The following is a 25,762-nucleotide window of genomic DNA, read 5'->3' as shown; positions in this document are numbered from 1 at the left end:
GAGACTCATAGACATAGAAAACAAACTTCTGGTTACCTAAGGGGAAAGGGAAGTGGGGAGGAAAAATTAAAAATATGGGACTAACTTAACTGATACAAACCACTGTACATAAAATAGATAAGCAACAAGGGTTCCCTGTATAGCAGAGGGTATTATATTTAATATCTTGTAAAAACCTGTTGTAGAAAATAACCTGAAAATCTATATAACTGAATCACTTTGCTGTATACCTGAAGTTAACACAATAATGTAAATCAACTATAATTCAATTTTTTAAAATGTTCTTCCCCTAGAGTAAGGAAACATCATTTTTCTAACTCATGATGTTACAATCTATCATTTTCACTGACTCTTTGTGTGTGTATATATCTTCCTTAGGAATAGAAGTCTACATATTTATGAATAAGCATGTAACTATATGCACATGATAAATGAAAAAATAAGATTTAATTACTAAAAAGAGAAAAGATACATGCACCTCAATGTGCATAGCAGCACTATTTACCAAGACAGGGAAGCAACTTGAGTTTCCATGGACAGATCAATGGATAAAGACAACATGGTACATGTATGCAATGGAATATTACTGAGCCATGAAAAGGAATGAAATAATGCCATTTTCAGCAACATGGGGAGACCCAGAGATCATCATACTGAGTGCAGTCAGATAGAGAAAGACAAACATTATATGGTGTTACTTACATGTGGGATCTAAAAACTAATATAAACAAATGCATATGCAAAACAGCAGCAGACTCACAAGGGTAGAAAACAAACTTCTGGTTACCGAAGAGGAATGGGCAGACGGAGGAATAAACTAGGAGGGCGGGATTAACTGATACCCACAACTAGACACAAAAGAGGCAAACAGCAAAGACTTACTGTATAGCACAGGGAACTATAGCCAGCATCTTATAGTATACATCTTACCTATAATGGTTAGAATCTGGGAAAGAGTACATATATCCGAATCTCTTTGCTGTACACTTGAAAGTAACATAATGTTGTAAGTCAAATACACTTCAATAAAAATTTAAAAAATTCCAGAGTTTTGTTGGATATAGACCATAACACAGGTGATGGGCAAAATAATGGTCTCCCAAAGATGTTCACCTCCTCATCCCCAGAACCTGTGAATGTGTTACCTTACAGGCAAAAGGACCCTGCAGGCTTAACTGAACTAAGAATTTTAAGATAAAGTAATTACTCTGAATTATTGACATGGGCTGAATATAATCACAAGGGTCCTTATAAATGAGAGATGGAGGAAGGACAGGCAGAGAAGATGCGACGGCAGAGGCAGAATGCACATAATATGGCTTTAAGATGGAAGCGGGCCAGGAGCCCGGGAACGTGGGCAGCCTCCAGAAGCTGGAAGAGCCAAGGATATGAATTCTCTCCTTGAGCCTCCACCAAGGAACACTGGCTGCTGACACACTGATTTCAACTCAATGAGACCCATTTTGGACCTCTGACCTTCAGAAATGTCAGGTAACAAATTTGGCTTATTTTAAGCTCGCGCTGCTTTGTCACAGCAGCAAGGGGAAACTCATACACCCAGGTGCATAGGTGCTTCCCTCTTAGCACTCCTATGTTTGGTGCAAATGAGAGGCCTTTGTTGGGCCTGAGAAAGGGAGCTGAGAAAACCCCAAGAAGGAGTTGGCAGAAACTGTCCACAGCACTGAACCAGAAAGAGGAGTCAGGGTGGAGAAGTCACTGACCATGGGTGGGCACAGCAGAGCAGGTGGCAGGATGGGTCACACAGGACGACACCCAGAAGTGGCTCAGAACCTTCCAAAGAGCAGGGGAGCAGGTAGAAGCAGAGAGGGATGCGTGGGGGGGGAGTGGAGGCAAATCAGCATCGCGTACACTGCTTTATGATGAGTCACGGGATCTCATTCCTGCTGAATTTCAAATAGCCTAAGGAGCTTTAGATTTCTTTCTTTTTAAATATGTCAAATATATTGAGAAAAATTGACCTACCGTAAAAGAAAGCCTGTTTGGGAACACAGCAGTTAGTGAGCCTTAGAGTAAATGAATCAAGTAAAGCTAAGTTCTTTTAAGTTTTATTTTGAACCTGTTTTCAATTGCAATAAAAGTCTTGCAATAAAGTCTTTTATATCATATTTTGAGCCTGATAAGAACATTTCTTTAACCACAAAACAGCTGGAAAGCCAACAATAGTGTCATTACTAATATTATTTGAAAAAGTTTAATGATGTGGCCCAAACCAACTTTACTAAGTAAAGACAGGGACATGGGTCAAGAGGTTACTTACTATGAAGAACAAACATTGGGCAGAGACTTTCCTGAGGGCTCAGAAGACACCAGATACACAGGGGTTTCCTTCTAACCCACTGACCACAGCATGAGAGAAGGCCACCATGGTGGGGCCTGAGAACTGTGCATGCGGGGGGTAAGCTGCAGCCCCAGCTTCCTTCTCTCCTCTCCTGCATCTCCACAATGGATACAGATGTCTGCACACGTCGAGGGTGTGTCCAGGTGGGAGCACGTGAGCAGAAGTGCAGCGACATGGGGTGGCATTTCTAAATTTGTTTCTTCTCTTGTAAAAAATCATAAACCTCACCAGGGACCCCTATTCCCCACTCCATTTCCCTCCTGGGATTATTCCCAACCCTCTCTTTCTTACCTCACTTTTCTCTCCCCGATATGGAAAGTCAGAATCATTGTTTCAGTACATTTCTCTCTGGGGGTGGTGGCAGGGAGGGCTTCCCAGGTGGTGCGAATGGTGAAGAATCTGCCTGCTTATGTAGGATTCACAAGAGATGAGGGTTCAATCCCTGGCTTGGGAAGATCTGCTGGAGTAGGAAATGGCAACCTGCTTCAGTATTCTTGCCTGGAAAATTCCATGGACAGAGGAGCCTGGTGAGCTACAGTCGATGGTGTCACACAACTGAGCGACTGAACACACACACAGCTCTCTGGGGATAAGGAACCTACCTTCATCTTTGAGTTCTGAACAATCTGCCCCAGGGATGTGTAGCATTTAAATGTGCAGCTTATCAACTATGTTTAAAGTTACTGCTTGGTAAGGCATAAAACTAGTAAAGTTAGTGGACTAAAAGCTAACATGGCCCTTTGTAAGTTTTTTTTTGGGGGGGGCAAGAAAATTTAAATATACTAACTTAAGATATTTTTAGGGGCCTTCTCCTAGTGAGGAAATATTTATCAGATGCCAGTTAGTGATCTACTTGAGAAAAACAGAAATAAGATTAACTAGGGAAAAAATTAAAGGGTTTAAAAAATGAAACCAATGAAAGGGTTTTCTTATCCTAAGAAAAATGCTCCCAATGTTATAGCAAGCTCTTGAATAGTCGTTCTCAGCTCCGGTGAGAGGCTGTACACTGTCTAGAGTTTTATAAAGGAAAGATGCTGCCTCTGCTCCATCTAGATTTACGGCATGAGAGTCTCCAGGCACAGGGCATGGGTGAGTGTGTTTACAACAAAGACCTGACATGCTAGAGAGGGTGCAGAGAAAAGGGAACCCTCTTACGCTGTTGGGGGGACTGTGCATTGGTGCAGCCACCATGGAAACAGTATGGAGCTTTCACACAAAAAAATAAAAACAGCTGCCCTATGATCCAGCAATGCCATTCCTGGGATTGGTTCTATCTAAACCAAAACTATAATTCAAAAAAAAATGCATGCACATTAATGTTCATAGCAGCACTGTTTACAGGAGTCAAGACATGGAAGCAACCTGAATGTCTGACACACGAATGGATGAAGACGATGTGGTAAACACACACACACACACACACACACACACACACACACACACAATGGAATATTACTCTGCCAAAAAGAGAATGAAATAATGCCATTTGTAGCAACATGGACAGACCTACAGATTATCATACTAAGTGAAGTAAGTCAGAAAAAGACAAATACCGTACGATGTCACTTGTATACGGAATCTAAAATATGGCACAAATGAACTTACCTATACAACAGAAACAGACTCAGACACAGAAAATAGACTCGTGGTTGCCAAGGGGCAGGCGGTGCTTGGGGAGGGAAGGATCAAGACTTTGGGGTTAACAGATGCAACCTACTATATACAGAAGAGAAAAACAACAAGGTCCTACTGTACGGCACAGGGAACTATATTCGGCGTGTGTGCTGTGAGCTCAGTCGCTTCAGTCGTGTCCAGCTTTTTGCGACTCCATGGACTGTGGCCCATCAGGCTCCTCTCTCCATGGGATTCTCCAGGCAAGAGCAGTGGAGTGGGTTGTCATGCCCTCCTACAAGGTTATCTTCCTGTTCCAGGGATTCAACCCATATCTCTTATGTCTCCTGCACTGGCAGCTGGGTTCTTTACCACGAGTGCCACCTTAGCTTCCCAGGTAAAGACGCTGCCTGCCAATGCAGGAGATGCAAGGGACACAGGTTTGATCCCTGGGTCAGGAAGATCCCCTGGAGGAGGGCATGGCAACCCACTCCAGTATTCTTGCCTAGAGAATCCCATGGACAGAGGAGCCTGGTGGGTGACAGCCCATAGGGTCACAAAGAGTTGGATGTGACTGAGTGCACACACACACACACACAGTATATTCAACATCCTGTGACAAATCACGATGAAAAAGAATATGAAACAATGTATATATGTATATAACTGAATCACTTTGCTACACAGTAGAAACACGACATTGCAGATCAATTATACTTCAATAAAATAAATTTAAAAAAACAAAACAAAGACTTGAATTTTTGGAGAGGCAGCGAGAACTGAGGAACAGCAGCCCCACAAGACAGCTAATCGTACAGTCCTCCTAATTCCCATCATTCTTTTAAGTCACCTTTAGAAACTGGCCTAAAATTTCTCATCTGACTCAACTTTATCTAAAAATATGAGTATTTACAAATGTAAAAAGTGTTTTTACTTTATGGGATTTAAGTTTTGGCTTTTAAAATGTAGCTAATTAACATATGCAAATGTTTCTAACTAATTAACATGAAACTCCTGGCACTTACGTGGCAAATGAAGATGTAATTGTTGGAAGTTTCACTTGTGAATTAGTCTAATTTTAGAATGAAGAACGGCTTGGTTTGAAGATTGATAGACTAAGAAAACTGTGTTAAAAGAAATCTTCAATCATAAATATTTTACAAAACTGCTCATCAAGGTGTCTCTCAGTTTCTCTGGTGGCGCTGAAGTGAGCTCTGAAGAGTTTCCAGGGGGACAGAGAGGTGTTGGGGCGGGTCAAAAACTGAAAGGAGATGTCAGGAGGTCGGCTGGCACCAAATGGCTCCCAAGAGTCACAGCCTATCTTTACAGGTGTTTCTTAGCCTCTGTTACAAGAGATACATCCATTCTTCGGTGTTCAGCTTTCTTCACAGTCCAACTCTCACATCCATACATGACCACTGGAAAAACCATAGCCTTGACTAGATGGACCTTAGTCGGCAAAGTAATATCTCTGCTTTTGAATATACTATCTAGGTTGGTCATAACTTTTCTTTCAAGGAGTAAGCGTCTTTTAATTTCATGGCTGCAGTCACCATCTGCAGTGATTTTGGAGCCCCCAAAAATAAAGTCTGACACTGTTTCCACTGTTTCCCCATCTATTTCCCATGAAGTGATGGGACCAGATGCCATGATCTTAGTTTTCTGAATGTTCAGCTTTAAGCCAACTTTTTCACTCTCCTCTTTCACTTTCATCAAGAGGCTTTTTAGTTCCTCTTCACTTTCTGCCATAAGGGTGGTGTCATCTGCATATCTGAGGTTATTGATATTTCTCCCAGCAATCTTGATTCCAGCTTTGCTTCTTCCAGCCCAGCGTTTCTCATGATGTACTCTGCATAGAAGTTAAATAAGCAGGGTGACAATATACAGCCTTGACATACTTCTTTTCCTATTTGGACTACAAGGAGAACCAACCAATCCATCCCAAAGGAGATCATTCCTGGCTGTTCTTGGAAGGACTGATGCTAAAGATGAAACTCTAATACTTTGGCAACCTCATGCGAAAAGTTGACTCACTGGAAAAGACCCTGATGCTGGGAGGGATTGGGGGCAGGAGGAGAAGGGGATGACAGAGCATGAGATGGCTGGATGGCATCACTGACTCGATGGACATGAGTTTGGGTGAACTCCGGCAGATGGTGATGGACAGGGAGGCCTGGTGTGCTGCAATTCATGGGGTCGCAAAGAGTCGGACACGACTGAGCAACTGAACTGACTGACTGACAAGAGATATAAAAGATAGACAAGCCACGCATTCCAAGGACATCGACCAGAACTGCCTCAATCATCCCCAGGCTAGAAATGATTTAAAAATCTCTGTGTGTTTCTGTGTTCAGTCATGTCTGATTCTTTGCGACCCCATGGACTGTAGCCTGCTATGCTCCCCTGTCCATAGGATTCTCCAGGCAAGAATACTGGAGTGGGGTGCCATTCCATTCTCCAGGGGATCTTCCAGACTCATGGGTCAAACCTCCATCTCTTGCACCTCCTGCAGGCTGATTCTTTACCACTGGAGCTACCCGGTAAGCCCTAAAAATCCCTAAGATGGCCAGAAACTTTAAGTCAAGTTGTATTCAATTTTTGGTAAGAATGGGAAGGGTTAATTTTCATAGTCCTAGTTCAGAGCACCAACATCAAATGAAGAATGTTGTCTATGGATGGATGCTGAGGTCAGAATGGAGGTGGTCTGCAGGTAGGGAGAAGCGTGGGTCTTCTGATTTCATGATGCAGAACTGCTCCTTTCCAGATGACATCCCACATAAGCGTCAGTTCATGCCATAGGACCATTTGATCATTTCGATGCACAAAGTATGCAACCAGGATAAATGCCCTCCTCTCCAAATATTGAGGGACAGAGTCAGAGAAAGGCATCCTGACATGCCACTACTTTGAGTAATAGATAGAAGTCAGGAGGCTGACACTACTCTAAAGCAAGGAGAAAGATCTGATGCGGGCTATCATCAACACAGAGGGTGCTCTTAAGTACAGTGCTGTACATTTCCAATGCTTATCTGGCCCATGATAAGTTTCCTCTTCCTTAGAGATTAGCCCTTTCAAAAAAGGCTGGTGCCTGCCTTCACCTGGCTACACTGGCAACATCATGGGGAACATATGGAATTTAGGAGGCATGCAATGGATATCTGCTGGATGAAGAATCAATGGATGGCTTCAACAGAGATGCACTTTGTTTTGGCCGTGTAGCAAGCGGGATCTTAGTTCCCTGACCAGGGATTGAACCTGTGCCCTGTGCATTGGGAGTATGGAGCCTTTTCCACTGGAGCCAGGGAAGTCCCAGAGGTACACTTTTTGAATCCTATGATCCCCTCCTATACAGGCTAGATTAATTTTAATATAAAAACAATTAAGTGATAGCAGAGTAACTGCTTATCTTCATCACTATTAAACATAATTTACATCATTATGCTCTCAAAACAAATATCATATAAAATCCCTGAAGGAGGAATACAGAACAATTACATTTTAGAGTTTCTTGCTTTCATTACCTGACTCAGCAACTGGCTTTACACTGTTGTTGACAGATCTCCTTTTCAAAATAATGAAGCACCACATTCAGAAGAAACTTTTTATTAGCTCCTCTAGTTCAGGTTTTAAGAGCCTCTTCATCAAAATGTAAATCATTATTTTTTAATTAGCAAGTCTTGGCTCTTCTTTCACCTTCATTCCCCCAATTTAATACAAAGAACTTTTCCTGTGCCTTATTAATCACTGTAATGATTATGTATTTTATGACTTGATAATAAAAATATTTTTAAAATCTCTTAGAATTGCATTAGCTGTTAAAAGTTATGCTATCTGTCCCAGAAAAATCATCATCTATGATATTAAATATCATACTTACTTATTCCTGAAGACTTGGGGGGCTGATTTCTGTTTTTTAATTTATTGAAGTATAGTTGATTGACAGTGTTGTGTTAATTTCTGCTGTATAGCAGAGTGATTCGTTATATATACATACATACATTCTTTTTCATGTTCTTTTCCATTATGGTTTATCACAAGATATGAAGGATTGTTTTCTAAGAGTTACATATTAAGCAGTTGAATGGCTTTCTGTGTATCTCAGAAGTAAGAACAGAGACTTTACTGGAATATAAGCAGGTGAAGAGGAGAGAAGAGGATATTTATCAAGAGGGAACAAGCTGCAGATCACTGGTCTCTAAGATTTTTCCAATGCAAGAAAAAAACCTAAGTTATATTCCTTAAAGTGCATACCTATAAATTGAAAGTAAATGAAATAAATGATTGCAACTTTGAGAAATCAGAGTCTGTGAGGTCGATGATACCTGTAGAATAGGTGGGACTTTACCTGGCATGATATTTCAGCTCTTTCTAACATGACTGAGTGCAGACAACCTATGACACTTGGTTTTATGTGGGCTGTCCCTCTTTCCAAATTACCTCTACCCTTACTCTCCCACGAGCCCCGAGCTCACCCAAAATTCTAGAGCCTGGCATTTAGGGCAGAGAACAGTTCAGATTTAGAGAGGTATTCTATAAGACAATACCCATCTTATACATTGAATGATTAAAAAGAATTAACATTTGTTTTCCTTATGCTTTTTTGTGTTATGTCTTGGTTTGTGTGTTTTCAAAGCCATGTCAAAAAGTCTTAAACTCCAAAATGAAGCCCTAGCAGTTCTGTTCCAAGAAGCATAGAAAGCTATTATTTCCTTTTGTCCATCAGTTTTCTAAAAATGGACACTTTTTACTTCTAAACATATAGATAGCTCAGAGTAAAATCAGGGTGTTGGAGAAAGTGCTATGGTTTAAGAGATGCTCCACAATGAAGATGCTCCACATTGAGCATCCACATTGAGCACAAAGAGATGCTCCACATTGTAACGGCTGGGAGTCTGTCTTGCATCCACAGTATTCGGATCACTAGCTACACTTGCGGTTCCTTTTTGAAAAATGGGATCAAAAGGCTCCTTGTCACAGGCTGTCATGCTTTGGACCATAGCGACCTGTAACTGGCCATGCCGGGCTGGGTAAGGTGGGGCAGCAGAGTCAAAGGCAGCCATCTGTCTTCATCTCAACCCAGTGAGAAGCTCTGTTCTGCATGGTGACCAGGCAGTTGGCTGGGCCTTCTTTGGGGAATTTTGAATACAAGATACTCAGGTGACAATGAAGCTGACAGAGAGAAGGCAGTAAGTAGAAACAGGTGTAGTAAAATTTAAAAAAGCAAACAAGGGAGGGAGGAGAGAGAGTGGCAGAAAGAAGCTGGTAAAAAAAGGGAAAAAAAATCAAAGAGAACAAGTTCTAAAAACCAGAAACCTATTATCTCCTAAATGACATCCTCGTATTTCCCAAAGATTAAACGTGAAACTAGCAATGTTTTTATAATAAAACTCCATCATCTGAGGTAACTTGAAAGAGTGTAACAATAATATAAAACACCCTGAACAAAACAAAAACAAAACAAAATCTCCACTATTTTCCAAGAGAGTCAGGAAAACAACTGTATTACAGAAAATATGGGCAAGTGTGCACACTGTAGGGCCGCTGCAGATCAGCTTACAGAGACCTGCACGTCTGAGACGCATCTCGGAAGGACAGTTCTGACTCAGCCCTACCGAAACCACATACGTTAGATACCCTGGACCCTAAAGGTAGACAGGTTTAAGCGCTCAGGCCCACTGGCCGGTTAAGTATGACTGGGATGATGACCTACCAGGACAGACTGCAAATGAGAAAGGAAATGAAAGCAAAAATGGGCATCTGGGCTTCCCAAGTGGTACTAATGGTAAAGAACCCACCTGCCAATGCAGGAGACACAAGAGACAAGGGTTCAGCTCCTGGGTTCAGGAGATACCCTGGAGAAGGACGTGGCAACCCACTCCAGTGTTCTTGCCTGGAGAATCCCATGGACAGCAGGCTCAAGAGAGTCAGGCATGATGGAAGTGACTGAGCATGCGTGTATACCCAGTGGAAGGTTTCCAACATCCCTGGATTTTATATTTAAAAAGACCCAAGATAAGCTCAACAAGGCTCAAGTGAGCACCTACAAGTATATATATTCTTGGCAGGGATGAGCATTTATACTGAATGTCTGTATTGCTTCTGTTCTAAAACCCCATCAGTGACAAAATAAGACATCAATTTTCCCCCTTTTGCTTAGCTTTGATGTTTTTCTTTCCTTTAAAAAATTTTATTTTATATTGGATTTCCAATGTTGTGCTAGTTTCAAGTATACAGCAAAGTGATTTAGTTATACATATACAGAAGTCCATTCTTTTTCAGATTCCAATTTAATTAGAGTTTTGAAGGGAACTAATAAAAATTAAATGTACATATTGGTTACAAATTATAATCCAAACAGTTAAAAGCCTACAAAAAAAATGCCTTAGATTTGAAGAAATATAATAAATCTTGAAATGCTGCCTGTTTCAGAACTGATCCTGAACTCTCCTTTGGAAATTTCACAAGGTAAAAATACCAGTTGTTTAATTCAAGTTGTATTACTATGACAATGAATAAGGCTTCACTTATATATGAAGGTTCAGAAACCATACTTTCACTGATTTATAGAAATGTGTCATTTTCCTCTCCACTTTCCTGCTCAGAAGTCCCACTGAAATTCTTACTGTTTACAAGCAAGAGGAACGGAAAGGGGAAAAAAACCCAAGGAATGGGATTTCTTCATAAAACTCGGTACACTTGGGTTTTCTAAACTTCTACAGACTACTGCCTATCTGGCCTCAGGAGACCCTTAAAGATACAAAAATTGTTTTTCTTATTGGATTTCAGATATTAAACCTTCTCTCTCACTGGCACTGATCCTGTGATTTCTCTCCCCAGACCTGCACTGTGTGGGAATTTTGCAGGTGACCAGATGAGCTAGTTGGAGCAAGCTGCTGGCAAATAAAGCCAATTTTCCTCAAGTAAAAAGATCTCTCTCTCAGGACTTCCATGTCAGTCATGGTTCTGTCATTTTTTGCTCTCTGGGTCTTTTGTTTTTCACTCACTTTTCCCTTTCAGTTTTCAAAGCATTTCCCAGTGGAAGACTTACTGATGTCTCTAGGTATTTTTTTTTTCCTCTCTCCTTTTTACCTCCTTCCTGATCGTCACTCTGTATGTCGAATTCTTTTACCTCTTTTGCTCAGTAGCACAATTAATCTTGTTTCCCTTCTTTCTAGCTCAAAATTGTGAATGCTATTTTTAAAATATGTTATCTCAGACACATTCATCAGGATTGATAAACTAGAAAAGAGGCAAGAAAAACCTTATCTGTCACTTTACTTCACACATATGAGTACTTTTCGTATCCTTCCATTTCTTCCCGGTCTCCTGACTCATGCAAATCTTTTCCTATAGAGCTGTAATCACATAATAGGAACCTAAATCATTTCGCACACTCATTTTTCATTATTACTTTTGTGCAGAAAGGATTCTATTTTGTTATGAATGTTCATAACCATAATTTTATTGCCTGATTAATATTGCATTATGTGGATGGATTTTAATTTAAATATTTTCCTCTCTCTCTGGTTCCATTCTCATCAGGAATATGAGAGTATCTGTTTCTTTGAATAGTTTCCAGAATTAACCCATGTCTCCCTTCCTTTCTCACCTAGCTGCTTTAACAGCAACCACAGATCTGCGGTTGCTACTGCTCCCTGTGTCTGAGGGTCTTTTCTCTTTTCACATGACATGCTCCATTCCGAGAGAAAAAGGTGGACCTGAGACAGCAACCCTTTAAAGGGTCCTGCTCAACCACGTAAAATGATGGCTGCAGGTAGCCTTGGAAGTAAATTGAAAACAGAAATGGGACTATTCCGTGATCTGTGAAATTTACATTTTTAAAGCTCCAGGAAGCAAGATTTGAATATTTTAGAGTCTTCATTAAAGGAATATGAAACTGGGCTTTAGCATAGATGATGAAAAATGAATCAGGGTGGTGGCTTGAAAAAGAGGAAAGACAACTGCATTAGAATCCTTAGGTTGCATTTCTCAAGCCTCTGATGATATCATCTTGGATTCCAAGTTCCTCATCTGTGAGTGAAGGACCGGGAGAGGAAAACCTCCAAGATCCCCTCTATCTTCTACAGCCAGAGTACAGTCAAGTTAGAAACACCCAAAGGACTCATTCCTGGTCTGAGGGCCATGGAGCCCTAATGCCGTGCTTTATATATTTTAGGGGCAGCTCGAAAACACACATACATCATCCTCCTTAGATCACTAGCAGTAAAAGCAAAGTGATGGATTTCTTAGGAGGAGGCTATGCAAAATAGTAAATTCTCATGGAACCAGAACCACACCTTTTTTAGGTCTACTCTTAGGAGCTAAAGTGTGTGGCCCAGGGTGGGGGCAGAAAAACTGTTATTTTCCTTTCCGTTTCTCTGGTGATATTCTTGCATCTTCTGTTCTATTCTCCTTTGCATGAAGCATAAACATCAGCAGGATTTTAAAGAAAAGGGATAGAGTTTGTAATAAGAGGAAGGAAGTGGAGCCAGAGAAAGGGGAAGAGGCACATTTAATGGCTTTGGTTTCTGATAAATATAAACCTACTCTTTCTTCCTCCTTCCTTCCACTTTCTAACAGAGAGGCTGTTTGGGGACACGGTTAGGATTATATGCTAACCAGCTGATAGGATACAGGAAAAAGAAATTCTGAAGTATTTTGAACTGTCAATGTCTTTAGAAGTGTGTTAGAAAGTGTTAGTCGCTCAATCGTGTCCGATTCTTTGCGACCCCATGGACTGTAGCCCACCAGCCTCCTCTGTCCATGGAATTCTCTAGGCAAGAATACTAGAGTGGGTAGCCACGCCCTTCCCCAGGGGATCTTTCTGACCCAGGGATAGAACCCTGGTCTCCTGCATTGCAAGCAGACTCTTTACCATCTGAGCCACCAGGGAAGCCCTGTCTTTAGAAGGGGAATGACTAATTTTGTTCCTGGGGTCACAATCATCCACTAAAGAAAATGTCTTCAAGTATTACATGAGGTTGCATCTGCCTTATCTCAAGAGAGGTAACAGGAAAGAAGGGTGAATAAAGAGAGACCCGGCAGGCCTGCTCTGCTAGGAAAACAGGGGTGGGATTGGAACATGTATAATAGGTTTTTATTTAATTCACATATTTCATTTAAAAAACTGCTTCATACTAAAAGATTAAACTTTTTAATCTATTTTATTATTTATCTATTAATTTTTTAATCTATCTAATTAATACAATTTTATAGTATCTCTTTTAAAATAATAAAATTGTTTGCATTTCTTTTTGCCTACATTGAAACAGAAAGCAAGGCTTCTAAATAAGTAATAAAAGAAAAATGACAATGTACGTTACATCGACTGGATAATTAATAAAAGTTAATTATTTAACCCAGGAACCAGAAGGAGTTATATTATAACTTGAACCTAAAGAAAGTACTACTCTTATGAATATTAATTTCCACTCTACCTATTTTCGACTCACGACTTTCAATGACCTCAGGATTCAGGTAAGCTTTTTCTCTAGGAAAATGTTTTACCGAAATCCATAAAACCTATCCTGCATGTATACAGAAACCAACAACAAAGTTAGGTGAGCCTGGATTGTGTACTGCGCCAAGCCTCACTTAGAGACCATCATAGACACAAGTAAGAAGCCTGGTGCCACAGCTGCCACTAACAGATAAGCAGACCTATTTTTAAATATCAGTCTATAAACAGTGGACCCATGTCATGCAGAAGAATGACGCTGGGGATGAGCTTTTGTGCCAGGAACAGAGATTTCAGTTCTGGCGCTGCCACTCCCTGGGCTGCGGCCTTGGGCCAGCACTTCAGCTTCTGTGAGCCTCCATGAACTCACTTCTTAGGAAGTCCAAAAGGGAGGGGATGTGTGTATATTTATAGGGCTGATTCATTTTGCTGTACTGTAAAAACTAACACGACATTGTAAAGCAACTATACTCCAATGAGAATCGATTTAAAAATAAAATGGGCAGATTAACAGTATGATCACATAACGTTATGTGAGGTTTGACACATATAAAGGGCTTAGACGAATGCTCACAATACAGAACCCTTAAAACGGCCAGTTAATCATGCATTCACTCAACAAACAACTGCTGAACACCTGTTTTGTGCCAGGCACTGTTCTAGTCACTGGTGATAAAGCAATGAACAGACCAGACCCAAATTCTCCCTCTGATGGAATATATATTCTAGCAGGAAATATCTCACAGTTAAGCAGCTTACAATTATTTACTATTACTGGTAAACCACTGGATTCCAATGCCACCCAGGGGACACTTAGCAAAGTGTGGAAATATCTGTGGCTGTCACACTGAGGGAGCAGCGATAGCTAGACTGGCATCTAATCTGTAGTATTGAAGGATACTGATAAACATCCTACAGCACAGAGATGGGCCCCACAACACAGACCTGTGACGTGCTGTGCTAAGTCGCTCAGCTGTGTCCAGCTCTTTGCAATCCCATGGACTGTAGCCTGCTAGGCTCCTCTGTCCATGGGGATTCTCCAGGCAAGAATACTGGAGTGGGCTGCCATGACCTCCTCTAGGGGATCTTCCCAACCCAGGGATCAAACCCAGGTCCCCTGCACTGAAAGCGAATTCTTTACCACCTGAGCCACCAAGGAAGCCCAAGAATACTGGAGTGGGTAGCCTATCCCTTCTTCAGGGGGTCTTCCCAACCCAGGAATCCAACCGCGGTCTCCTGCATTGCAGGCGGAGGGATCAGGGAAGCCCAACAAAGGTCTATCTGGCCCCAAATGTCAACAGAGCAGAGACTGAGAAACTCTGTTCTAGAGGTTATATATGGACTCAGTTAATTCTTAACACAGCCCTATAAGATATGGATTATAAGTATCGCTATTTCATAGCATTTTATGGTAAACAATGGTAATGGTATTTTTAAAAAGACTTTTCTGATGTGGACCATTTTTAAAGTCTTTACTGAGTTTGTTACAATACTGCTTCAGTTTCATATTTTGGTTTTTTGGCCCCAAGGCATATAGGATCTTAGCTCCCCAACCAGGGATCTAACCTGCACACCCAGCATTGGAAGGCGAAGTTTAAACCACTGGACCACCAGGGAAGCCCCAGTAATGGTACTTTATATAAAGTGTGATGATACAGTATTTATACTAAAGTGTGTGTGTGTGTATATATATGTGTGTGTGTGTATATATATATATATATATATATATATATATCTATGCTAAATCATTTCAGTTGTGTCTGACTCTCTTTGCAACCCTATGGACTACATAGCCTGCCAGGCTCCTCTGTCCATGGGATTCTCCAGACAAGAATACTGGAGAGGGTTGCCATGCCCTCCTCCAGGGGATCTTCCTGACCCAGGGATTGAACTGCATCTCTTAAGTCTCCTGCCTCAGCAGGAGGGTTCTTTACCCCTAGTGCCACCTGGGAAGCCCCATATGCATAGATATATAGAATATGTAAATATTAATATATTAGATTTATATACTTATACAAAAATTACATAGGGATACACATACTTCAGCAGTGTGTATACTTAAAACTCAGATGGCAGATTTTACAAAAACTGATTTCGAGTTCATTTTCTGACCCACAGCTGTACCCTGGCGCCATTTAGATTTTAAGTTGCTGATATCTTGCCAGATTTTCGCTCACAGGCTTCAGAATGTGATCTTTTACACCACATTTGCACTGATTGGGATGTCAGACAAGAGAGCAGAAACTCAGACCAGGAGTCCAGAGATTCAAGACGTAGCTTCATTGTTTCACTGGCTGTGGCATCTTGGGGCATGTTTCTTAATTTCCCTGGACGTCACCGACACATGGGGCAGTCATGTCCCTCAGATCATGCGTGAAAGTACTATGGAATGTGCCGTGAGTGATCACTCCAGCGACATGTACTGAGTGGTCACTCCACACTGACATTTACTTCTCACTGCAGCCTGGGAGGCAGGCGTGCTGATCAAGGCGAGCTGAAGGAAACAGAGGCTTGGAAAGGTGGCAGCCTGCCTTTGAGGCTACAGGTCAGGAAGTGGCAGAGCAAGGGGTCTCACCGTGCAGTGTGGCTCCAGAGCCTGTCCTCTGGACCAGCGTGGGCTGCTCTGGCTGAGGCCAGGACACCCAGGAGGCTCTCACAGGAGCAGTTCTGGTTGGCCACAGCTCATCCTCCTCTTGATTCCCAAGGGTTGCTCTGCTCTACGTGCAGCCACGTTCCTCCCCAGGCCTAACTAGTCAGCCAGTTGGTTCATTCATCAAAGAATGAAGTCTCTTTGCCTTTTTATTTACTGGAATATAATTGCTTTACAATGTTATATTAATATCCCATAGAATGGAGTGAATCAGCTATACGTATCCAAATATCCCCTCCCTCCTGAGCCTCCCGTCCACCATCCTTGCCATCCTACCCATCTGTGTCATCACAGAGCACTGAGTTGAGCTTCCTGTGCTATACAACACGTTCCCACTAGCTACCTATTTTGCACACAATAGTATATGTTATTGTGGTTGTTCACTCGCCCAGTTGTGTCCAATTCTTTGCAATCCCAAGGACTATAGCATGCCAGGCTGCCCTCTCTCTCACCATCTCCCAAAGTTTGCCTAAGTTCATGTCCATTGCATCGGTGATACCATCCAGCCATCTCATCCTCTGATGCCCTCTTCTTCTCTCCTCCATCTTTCACAGCATCTGGGACTTTTCCAATGAGTCAGCTGTTTGCATCAGGTGACCAAAATACTGGAGCTTCAGCTTCAGCATCAATCTTTCCAATGAGTATTCAGGGTTGATTTCTTTTAAGATTGACTGGTTTGATTTCCTTGCAGTCCAAGGGAGACTCTCGGGAGTCTTCTCCAGCACCACAGTTCTAAAGCATCAATTCTTTGGTGCTCTGCCTTCTTTATGGTCCAGCTCTCAGAAACATACATGACCACTGGGAAGACCATAGGCTTGACTATATGGACCTTGACTATATGGAGATCATGTATATATGTCAATCCTAATCTCCCAATTTGTCCCACCCTCCCCTTTCCCGTGTCCACACGACTGTTAAATTCATGTCTGCATCTCTATTCCTGCCCTGCAAACAGGTTCATCTGTACCAAAAAGACGTATGTACCTTGACGTTCACTGCAGCACACATTAAAGCCAGGACATGGAAGCAAGCTAACTGTCCATCAACAGATGAATGGATAAAAAAGACGTGGTACATATACATAATAGGATATTACTCAGCCATAAAAAGGAATGAAATTGGGTCATTTGTTGTGATGTGGATGGACCTAGAGTCTGTCATATAGAGAGAAGTCAGAAGGAGAAAAGCAAGTATCATACACTAATGCATATCTATGGAATCTAGAAAACTGTGCTTCTTTTTTGGATTACTTTCCTTTAAGAAGGTAACTGGAGTACACAGTAGACACATTAATCCAATACAAAATTCAAAAGCGCAGAATAGACAGTGACAATTAATTTTCCTTCCTATTCTTGTCTCCCAGCTATCCGTTCTTTTCCACTAAGCTAACCACCATTTCTGGCTTCTTGTATATCATTCCAGAAATATGCTATACAATATATACGTATTCTTTTTTGAAAGCAGATATACTATGTGTAATATACAAATCATACTATTTTGCAACCTGATTTTTTCCCTAAAGAGTATTTTTGATAATCAGACCATATAGAGCTCCCTTTATTCTTATTTGTGTCTGAAGAGTTCTCTGCAATTTATTTAATCAATTTTGAACAGATAAATGGCTACTGTATGCCTGATATTTAACAAGGCTACACTGGACATATTATGCATACATCACTTCTTACATTTCCAGAACATACTTAGGATAAATTCCTAGAAGTGGAACTGGTGAGTCAAAGGGTATGTGCCTTTTTAACATTTAATTGAAATGGCTAAATTGCTCTCCATAGGTGTTATATCAATTCCTACTTCCACCTAAAATGCATGAGATTAACATTTATTTTCACTTTTATTGCTATACTCAAACAATATATTAGAAAAATGTTTTCTCTTTGCCATTTGTAAGAAATTATATCTCACACTTTAAATTTACATTTCTCTTACTGGGTTTAGATTGAGAATCTTTTCATGTGTTTCAAGAACCAACTGCTTTTCTTTTATTATTCTTTTACCTATGAATATTTTATTCATATTCTTATTCAGTCTCATTTTTCTAATGAGTTAGTTTCTTTATCTTATGAAATTACAGAAGTGCTTATCTACGTGAGAAATAAACCCTTTGTCTATAAGCTGCAAGTATTTTCCCCCAGTTTTTTTAATTTGTTTTTGTGGTGACATTTGGTTTGTAAGTAGGGTTTATTTTCTCAATTCTTTTCTCTTTTAGCTTCTGGGTTTATTTCATACTTAAAAAGTATAAAATAATATTCCACTTGCAGAATATTAAAAAATCCTTTGGCACTTCTGTGTTATATTTCAAAGTTTATTATCTTTGGAAGAGCAGAATTTATCTTGGAGGATTGTTAAGAATTCGGATTAACTTTCTTGTTTCGTAGCTGTCACAATAATTCCTATCAACTAATCTATCCTTTCCCCACCGATCTGAAATGCCAACTTTATTAGGAGCAAGCTTCTCACATTATTTGAACTCATTTCTTGACTTTCTGCTCATCTGACAATCAATTAGCAAATACATAGACCTTTTTAATTACTGTAGCTGTCACATGCTTTACTACGTGGCAGGGCTAGTTGTCCTCATTATATACCCCATTTCCAGAATTTTTCTGGCTGTTCTTTAAGAACGTAGAATCACCAAGTGGTACTTTTGTTAGACTTATGTTATATTCATAAATTAACTTAGAGAAAACTGACACTTTCAGGATGTTGAATCTTCCCATCCATGGATATTGTATACTTCTGTGTTACAAGTCTTTACCTCCCCCACTCTTTTGGTGAATTTCTGTAACACTAAAAATTTTTTTCATACAGCCTCTACTACTTTTACTCCTAGAGTTAGCAATATATTCCTATCTGGCTAATGTCAACACAAATATGTCTTATTTCTAAACACACATGGTAAGGAAAACTATTAGCTACAGTTTTGTACAAAATGTCATTCATTTTTGTTTTGGTTTTGTTTAGGTACCCAGTTCTTGAAACCTTTGCAAACTCAAGAGTTGAAAACTTCACTATGACCACAGCCACATAACATACTTGTTTCTAACTCCTTCTAAGAAATATTTTTCTCCTAAAATGTTTTAGCATGAATATAGAACTTACTAGATTTTTAAAAATCTTTGCTTCATGTTAGCATAGATTCACCTTCAATTTTGGGAGTACATAGAGTCTAGTAGTGTTACATTACATATTAACAGTTCTTATTAAACTAATACCCACAGACCTTACCTCCTAAATTCATTCCAGCTTGAAGACACTTCTGAAGTCTGCACGCAGGACAATTCTTCCGCCGAATCTTATCAATTATGCAGTCATTTCTTCCCGCACACAAATAGTTGTGTTGCCCTGAATAAAATAATAAAGAATAATTGTTAAAATAAAGACTACTATATTAATATAAAATACTAATATGTATAATCAGATAATGAAACATCCTCTTTCCTGCCTTAAAATCTCTTTGTCAATAAAAGTAGAAGAGAAACATGATCTGCGAATACTACAGGCACAGGAATGGTCAGCTGAATACAGGTGAGACTTCAGGTTGCAGATGATAAACTTAAAACTATGTTTACTTCCAACAGGTTTCCAAAGAAATAAAGCTGCACTGCCCACTGTTTGACTTTATTGGCATGTGTCCTTTCAGGAGATGGTGCACATTTTATCCAGCCATCACCCAGCACCAAACTAAACAAAGGCCATGCTTCAGCTTTTTTAAAAAGTGTACTTTACTGAAGTATAGTTGATTTACAATGTTGTGTTAGTTTTAAGTGTACAGCAAAGTGATTCAGCTATAAATCTATATACATTCTTTTCACAATCTTTTCCATTACGGTTTATCACCGGACACTGAACATAGCTCTCTGTGCCATGCAGCAGACCTTGTTGTTCATCCTTCCTACATACACTAGTTTACATCTGCTCATCCCAGACTCCCAGCTGCTGCTGCTGTTTAATGGGAGCTCTGCCTGCTCCCATTTATACATCTCACTCCAATGGGAAGACTTTCAAATCATTGAACTAGAAATGTAGAACAATTTCATTTTGCAAGTCAAACTGGCACCAAAATAATTCAGATGTGGAATATGCTTGGAGGGTGGCATCTACTGGCAAAATGCTAAACTGTACCCTAGCTCTATTATTCATTTACATATCCAAATTAGCATACCATATTTACTGAACCTCCACTAGAGATCAGCTCTGTTGGAGAGAGCAATGAAAAAGACCAAAGTCTCCATTCTTGTGACCTTTTAATGAGGGAAAGAGAGTCAACAGACAAAGTACTTAGGGACAATGGTCAACTGCTGGACAGTAACAGGTGCTCAGGAGAAAGAAGGCAAGGGTATAGAATGTGGTAGAGGTGAGGAGGGTGTGGACATTTCAGAAAGAATGAAGGGAAAACTCCACTGGAAAGCAACTTTAAAATAAAGGTCTGAAGCAAAGGAAGGTGCTAACTGTGTGGACATCTTGGGGAGAAAATACGGTAGGGCAGAGAGAAAAGCAAACGAGGGTTGACAGGGGCCTGAGGGTACCTGGCGTGTTTAAGGAACAGCCAAGTGTGAAAGGTGGACAGGGTCAGTGAACATTACCAGGGGATGAAGGAAAAGAGCTAACCTCAGTCAGCCCATGTAAGGCCTTATCAATCATGGTCAAGACGTGGGCTCAGTGAGATGGGAAACCACTGGTTTCCAGGGCTTTGAGATGAAGAGTGACGTGACTCATGGTTAATAGGACTGCTCTGGCCACCGTGTAAGAAACCGACTGAAGTGGACAGAGGACAGGGTCAGAGGGAATGGGTGGCAGGCTGTCCCTATACTTCAGGGGACAATGATGGAGGAGCAGTGATGAGAAGTGGTCAGGTCCAAGGTACACTCTGAAGGCAGAGCTGCTAGAATCTGCTGAGAGATCTGAGAACAAGGGCATCTAAAGAAGCATTAAGAACAAACAGAAAAATGGAACTGCTGTAAATTCCAATGAGGCAGACAATTAAGAGCCATGGCTTAGGGGGAACTACTCTGGCTTGGTCTTGGACATGCTAAGCTTGAGACCCCTGAGAGGTGTGTCAGTGGAAGTATGGGGCGGGGTAGGGGACAGTTAGATACAGAGACCTGGAGCTCAGGAGCAGTCTGGGCTGCAGATGTAATCAGCTTGTGGTTATTATTTTAAGCTATGAGATTGGATGAGATCATATGGAGACTGGAAAGGGAAGAGGTGTGGGAACTGAGTCATGGGTCTCTGAAAATATGCAGACTAAGCAAACGGAATCTGAGTGATGCTTGTAAAGCAGGAAACAGGCTCCAAAACCCCCCTTCAACCCAGTACCATCACATTCCCTGGGTTGATAATTACTAAGTAAATTACAGGAAGTACTCAATAGATATAATGTGTATTGCTAATGGTATTAAAATAATTTAACCTAGAGCTCATTCTCAGTAACATTATGGTAAATTTTAGTAATGGCGATCGCAATAAAAGAACAGTAATAGAATAGGGAAATCTATCAAAGGGAAGAAATCAAACTCCATCATTATAATAATCTAATGACTTCTTAAAAAAATGAAAGGCTCTCAGTCACTATAGGTAGGTGAAGATAATTACAAAAAGGCAATCAACACCCACAGGAAAGACTAGAACCGATTAGCATAACATTTCACAATGCTGCACAATATCTTAAGAAGTTAAAAATAAAATTTTAAGGCCTATTATGGCACTATCTTATTTGTCGTACAACAACCCTACGACATAGGTAAGGCAGTTATTACTGCTATTGTCCACAAGAAGAAACTCATACTAGAACTGATCCGGTGGCCTCCCCAAAAGGTGGAGCTGGAAGCAGAATGCGGACAATGCTGCTGTGTCCCAAGGTCAGAGTCTTTTCTAAATGTCGATTTTGAAATATAATTTACTGGTGGTCCAACAGGATGCTGAATGCTCTTTGGAAAGAATAAGCAAAGGAACATTATTTGAATGAGGCATACTTTACTTTCTCACCCAGTATTTCCACTGGCAATCAGCACTATGTGCCTTTTTTCATGATGTGAAATTAAAGACAAATTCAGAAATTTCATCTCTAATGTACACTGAGTTGAATAAATGTCAATGTCCAAACAAATAACTAAACGCGACTTTGGTTTCAACTCAACAATTATTTATTGGGAACCTATTATGTGCGCAAGGCCATAAACCATTTGCATCAGGGGCTGGGGTGTTCTATGGTTCCTTCCATTTCTGAGAATCCATGATAAAATATGACAAAGTCTCTTAGCTGTAAGCATACAATAATGCATAAGAAATGGCCACTGTCCAATAAACACACTATTTCTGGGTGTTCAAAAACAGACTTCTAAGAGTTAGGATTGTACTACAGGGATTTGTTTTTAATGAACATCTTTTGAAAATTCATGTTACTGTAAGAGCTGCAGAAAATGTCCTTCCATATACACTGAATTATTGTATCTGGTTTCTACCAGTTAGTAGAAACCAGACATTGGTCACAATCACCAATTCATCTCCCATCCAAACAGAATGGGAGAGTTTAAAGGCCAGCTGTGGGGATGTCATACTAGTTTTATCTGCCATTTATATTTTTAAATCTGTAAACATGAAAGATCTGAATCACACCTACACAAATAGGCAATATGTATCCTGTCCATTAATCTATGATAAAATAAACAACCAAAAAACCACAATGAAAATGAGAGAATGCATTTAGAAGACTTAAAAAACTTTTGATCATGTCTTTTAAAAAACACTGTGCTCTCCTGGTATAAAAATAGCTAATCCAGTATAAGTCATAACCCAGGGTTTCAAAGTTAAGTAATTTTCTACTACAACGTTAACATGGGCCGGACAGTGGAGGCTTTGAATGAAACTCATTTTATTCAGCAGGTGATGAGATTCTTGCTTACAGGATGTGAAGTCCAGAGGTGTATTTTAGAAATATGAATCTGAAGGTTATGTCTTTTTTTTTAATTCTTATTTTTACTTTATTTTACAATACTGTATTGGTTTATGTCTTAAGGAGGTAGAAAAGAAGTAGCAGACACTACTACTTTCAACTGGAGGTTCTCTGAGATGGCCTCTATGCAAGTTAATAGCTCTATTTTAGTCAGAATATATAGCCACAGGAATAATCCTATGGATAAAAAATGTTAGTGGTAAAGGAAACAAAGATTTCTCATTTCACTTATATGTCCATTAGAGGAGGAATTTCAGTTTTAGTAGTAGAATAGCTTGAATCAGATAACCCTCCTATAGAGGACAATTATAACAGTCCACAAAAGGGGAGAAAAAAGATGTGAAGGCACTGGGGAGCAACCAAAAGCAAGCAGAAGCTGGGAGAAGACTGACTGTGGAACAAAGAGAACACCATAGACTGCCTCATGGTTGAATGGATTTTCTTCGTGAGGGTCTTGGACTCATGTCCTTCAGGGGAGGCTGAATGGAAGCAAAGCAAAATCCTAAGTCCTAGTTGCCAGAGAAAGCAGAGAACAGGCTTTGGATTGTTGTAAATGTGTGCACCCTTGCTCAGTCGCTTCAGTCGTGTCTGACTGTTTGTGACCTATGGACTGTAGCCTGCCAGGCTCCCCTGTCCATGGGATTCTCCAGGCAAGAATACTGGAGTGGGTTGCCATTTCCTCCTCCAGGGATCTTCCTGACCCAGGGATCGAACCCGCATCTCCTGCGTCTCCTGAATTACAGGCAGACTCCTTCCTGCTGAGTCACCAGGGAAGCCCCTTTGGAACTTTAGGAACAGCCAGAAACTGACAAGGGCTTGCCAGGTGGCTCAGCGGTGAAGAATCTGCTTGCCCAGCAGGAGACGTGGGTTCGATCCCTGGGTCGGGAAGATCCTCTGGAGAAGGAAATGGCAACCCACTCCAGTATTCTTGCCTGGGAAATACCATGGGCAGAGAAGCCTGGTTGGGCTACAGTCCATGGGGTTGCAAAGAGTCACACATGATCTACCAACCAAACCACAAAAATTGAAGAAGGATAGATAGTCCAGAAAGGAGGGGATATCATGAGGTGTGGATATATTAACTCCTCTCACATTTGCAGCTGACCTCTGAATCGAGCATAAGACTCCAAAGAGTCAAAGGGTGAAAGAATTTCATGCTTTAAACAGTTAAGCAGGGTATTTTAGTTACTATCAATCACAAGGAGAAAGAATTTGAATCTCACTAAATTAGAAGGACTCAATCTTTCCATTTCCTTTGGCTTGCCATGTCAATTCCATTTCAATTTCCTCCTCCTTAGGAGGAAATAATGTATCCCAGGATTAAGGCATTAATTTTAGGGTTAAAGGTATAACAAAAACAGATCATCCCTGAAAAATCGTACAGCAAAGGCCCCCGTAAGTTCAAAATGATCTGTCAGTAATTTCACTACTAGAATAAAACACAATATTCTTCAGAGAAATGTAACAGAACCCGGAGTCTCCAAAATGTAGTAATTACTGGAAAAATGCAAACCAGAGTCAAAAGAAAACTGAGTCAGTAGAAACAGACTCACAGATGATCCAGAGTGTGAAACTAGCAGATAAGGATTTTAAAATTGATATTTTAGACAAGTCAAGAAAATATGAAAAAAAGAAAAGAAAGAAATGGAAACTCTCAGAAGAGATATGCACACTATAAAAACAAATTGAAATCAAAGAACTATAAAATATACTATTGAGGACACAACATTTTGGGTTGAAATTAACAATATATTGGACACAAAACTCAGTGAAATGAAAGAAACAGAAATAGAATCATAAAAATTAAAGCACAAAGACAAAAGAATTAAAAGATAAAAGAACAAGGTACTTGTGGCCTATGTGGTGGCAGTAAGTAATTTAACATACTCGTAAGTAGGAGTCCCAAAAAGAATGGAGAGAATAGGTCAGAAAATAATATATAGAAATTTCCAAATGACTAAAGCAGCAATTTTATCAAATGCCCCAAGAGATAAATACAAAGAAAACCACTAAGGTACAACATAGTTAAATTGCTGAAAACAAATATAAAAAAAATTTAAAGCAGCCAGAACAAAGCAAAAAAAAACAAAAACAAAAAACCCCACAATTACAGTATGTAAAGGAGAATAAAGGTAAGAGCAAACACTGATTGTTTATAACAATCAAGGCCAGACAACAACATTCAATTATTTTCAAATTCAGTAGCAGCAGTGAAAACATTCCTCAAAATGAAGGTAAAATAAAGACATTTTTGGATAAACTAAAGTGAAGAGAATTGGCTGATAATAAATCACATTATAAGAAATAAAAAAGAAAGTTCTATGCTAAAGGCAAATGATATCAGAGAGAAATGTGAAATCTGGATGTACAGAAAAGAACTAGAAATGACAACTAAATTTTAGAGAAATTTTCTTTCTTTTCTTAAATTCGAAAGTCAAATGTTTAAAACAAAGTAAATGTGTATTATGGGATTTATAAAATATATATAAGTAAAATATCTAAAAACATAGCACAAAGTATAGGAAAAGATATAAATGAAATTTTACTGTTCTAAATTTCTTACATTGTACTTGAAATGGCATAAATTATTCCGGGTAGACTATGATAAGTTAAGCGTACATCTTGCAATCCCTCAAGCAATGATTTTCTTGCTCTGGGCAAGCAGCATCAGCATTACCTAATAATTTATCAGAAATTAAAATCCATAAACCCAAT

At 40.0% G+C, this 25,762-nt stretch overlaps 1 protein-coding gene across 4 annotated transcripts in view; it reads right to left on the bottom strand.

Annotated features, from left to right (window-relative positions):
- NR3C2 (nuclear receptor subfamily 3 group C member 2) overlaps positions 1–25,762 on the bottom strand; it is a 436,667-nt gene that overhangs the window by 120,169 nt on the left and 290,736 nt on the right. For all 4 annotated transcript variants that reach the window (XM_069556741.1, XM_069556742.1, XM_069556738.1 and 1 more), the window contains exon 4: positions 19,321–19,437. In XM_069556741.1, the coding sequence (XP_069412842.1) occupies positions 19,321–19,437 (117 nt within the window). The remainder of the gene's footprint in view (positions 1–19,320; positions 19,438–25,762) is intronic.

Source organism: Ovis canadensis, chromosome 17 (genome assembly GCF_042477335.2).
Source record: "Ovis canadensis isolate MfBH-ARS-UI-01 breed Bighorn chromosome 17, ARS-UI_OviCan_v2, whole genome shotgun sequence".
Classification (NCBI taxonomy): domain Eukaryota; kingdom Metazoa; phylum Chordata; class Mammalia; order Artiodactyla; family Bovidae; genus Ovis; species Ovis canadensis.
This window is presented reverse-complemented; position numbering and strand designations above follow the sequence as displayed.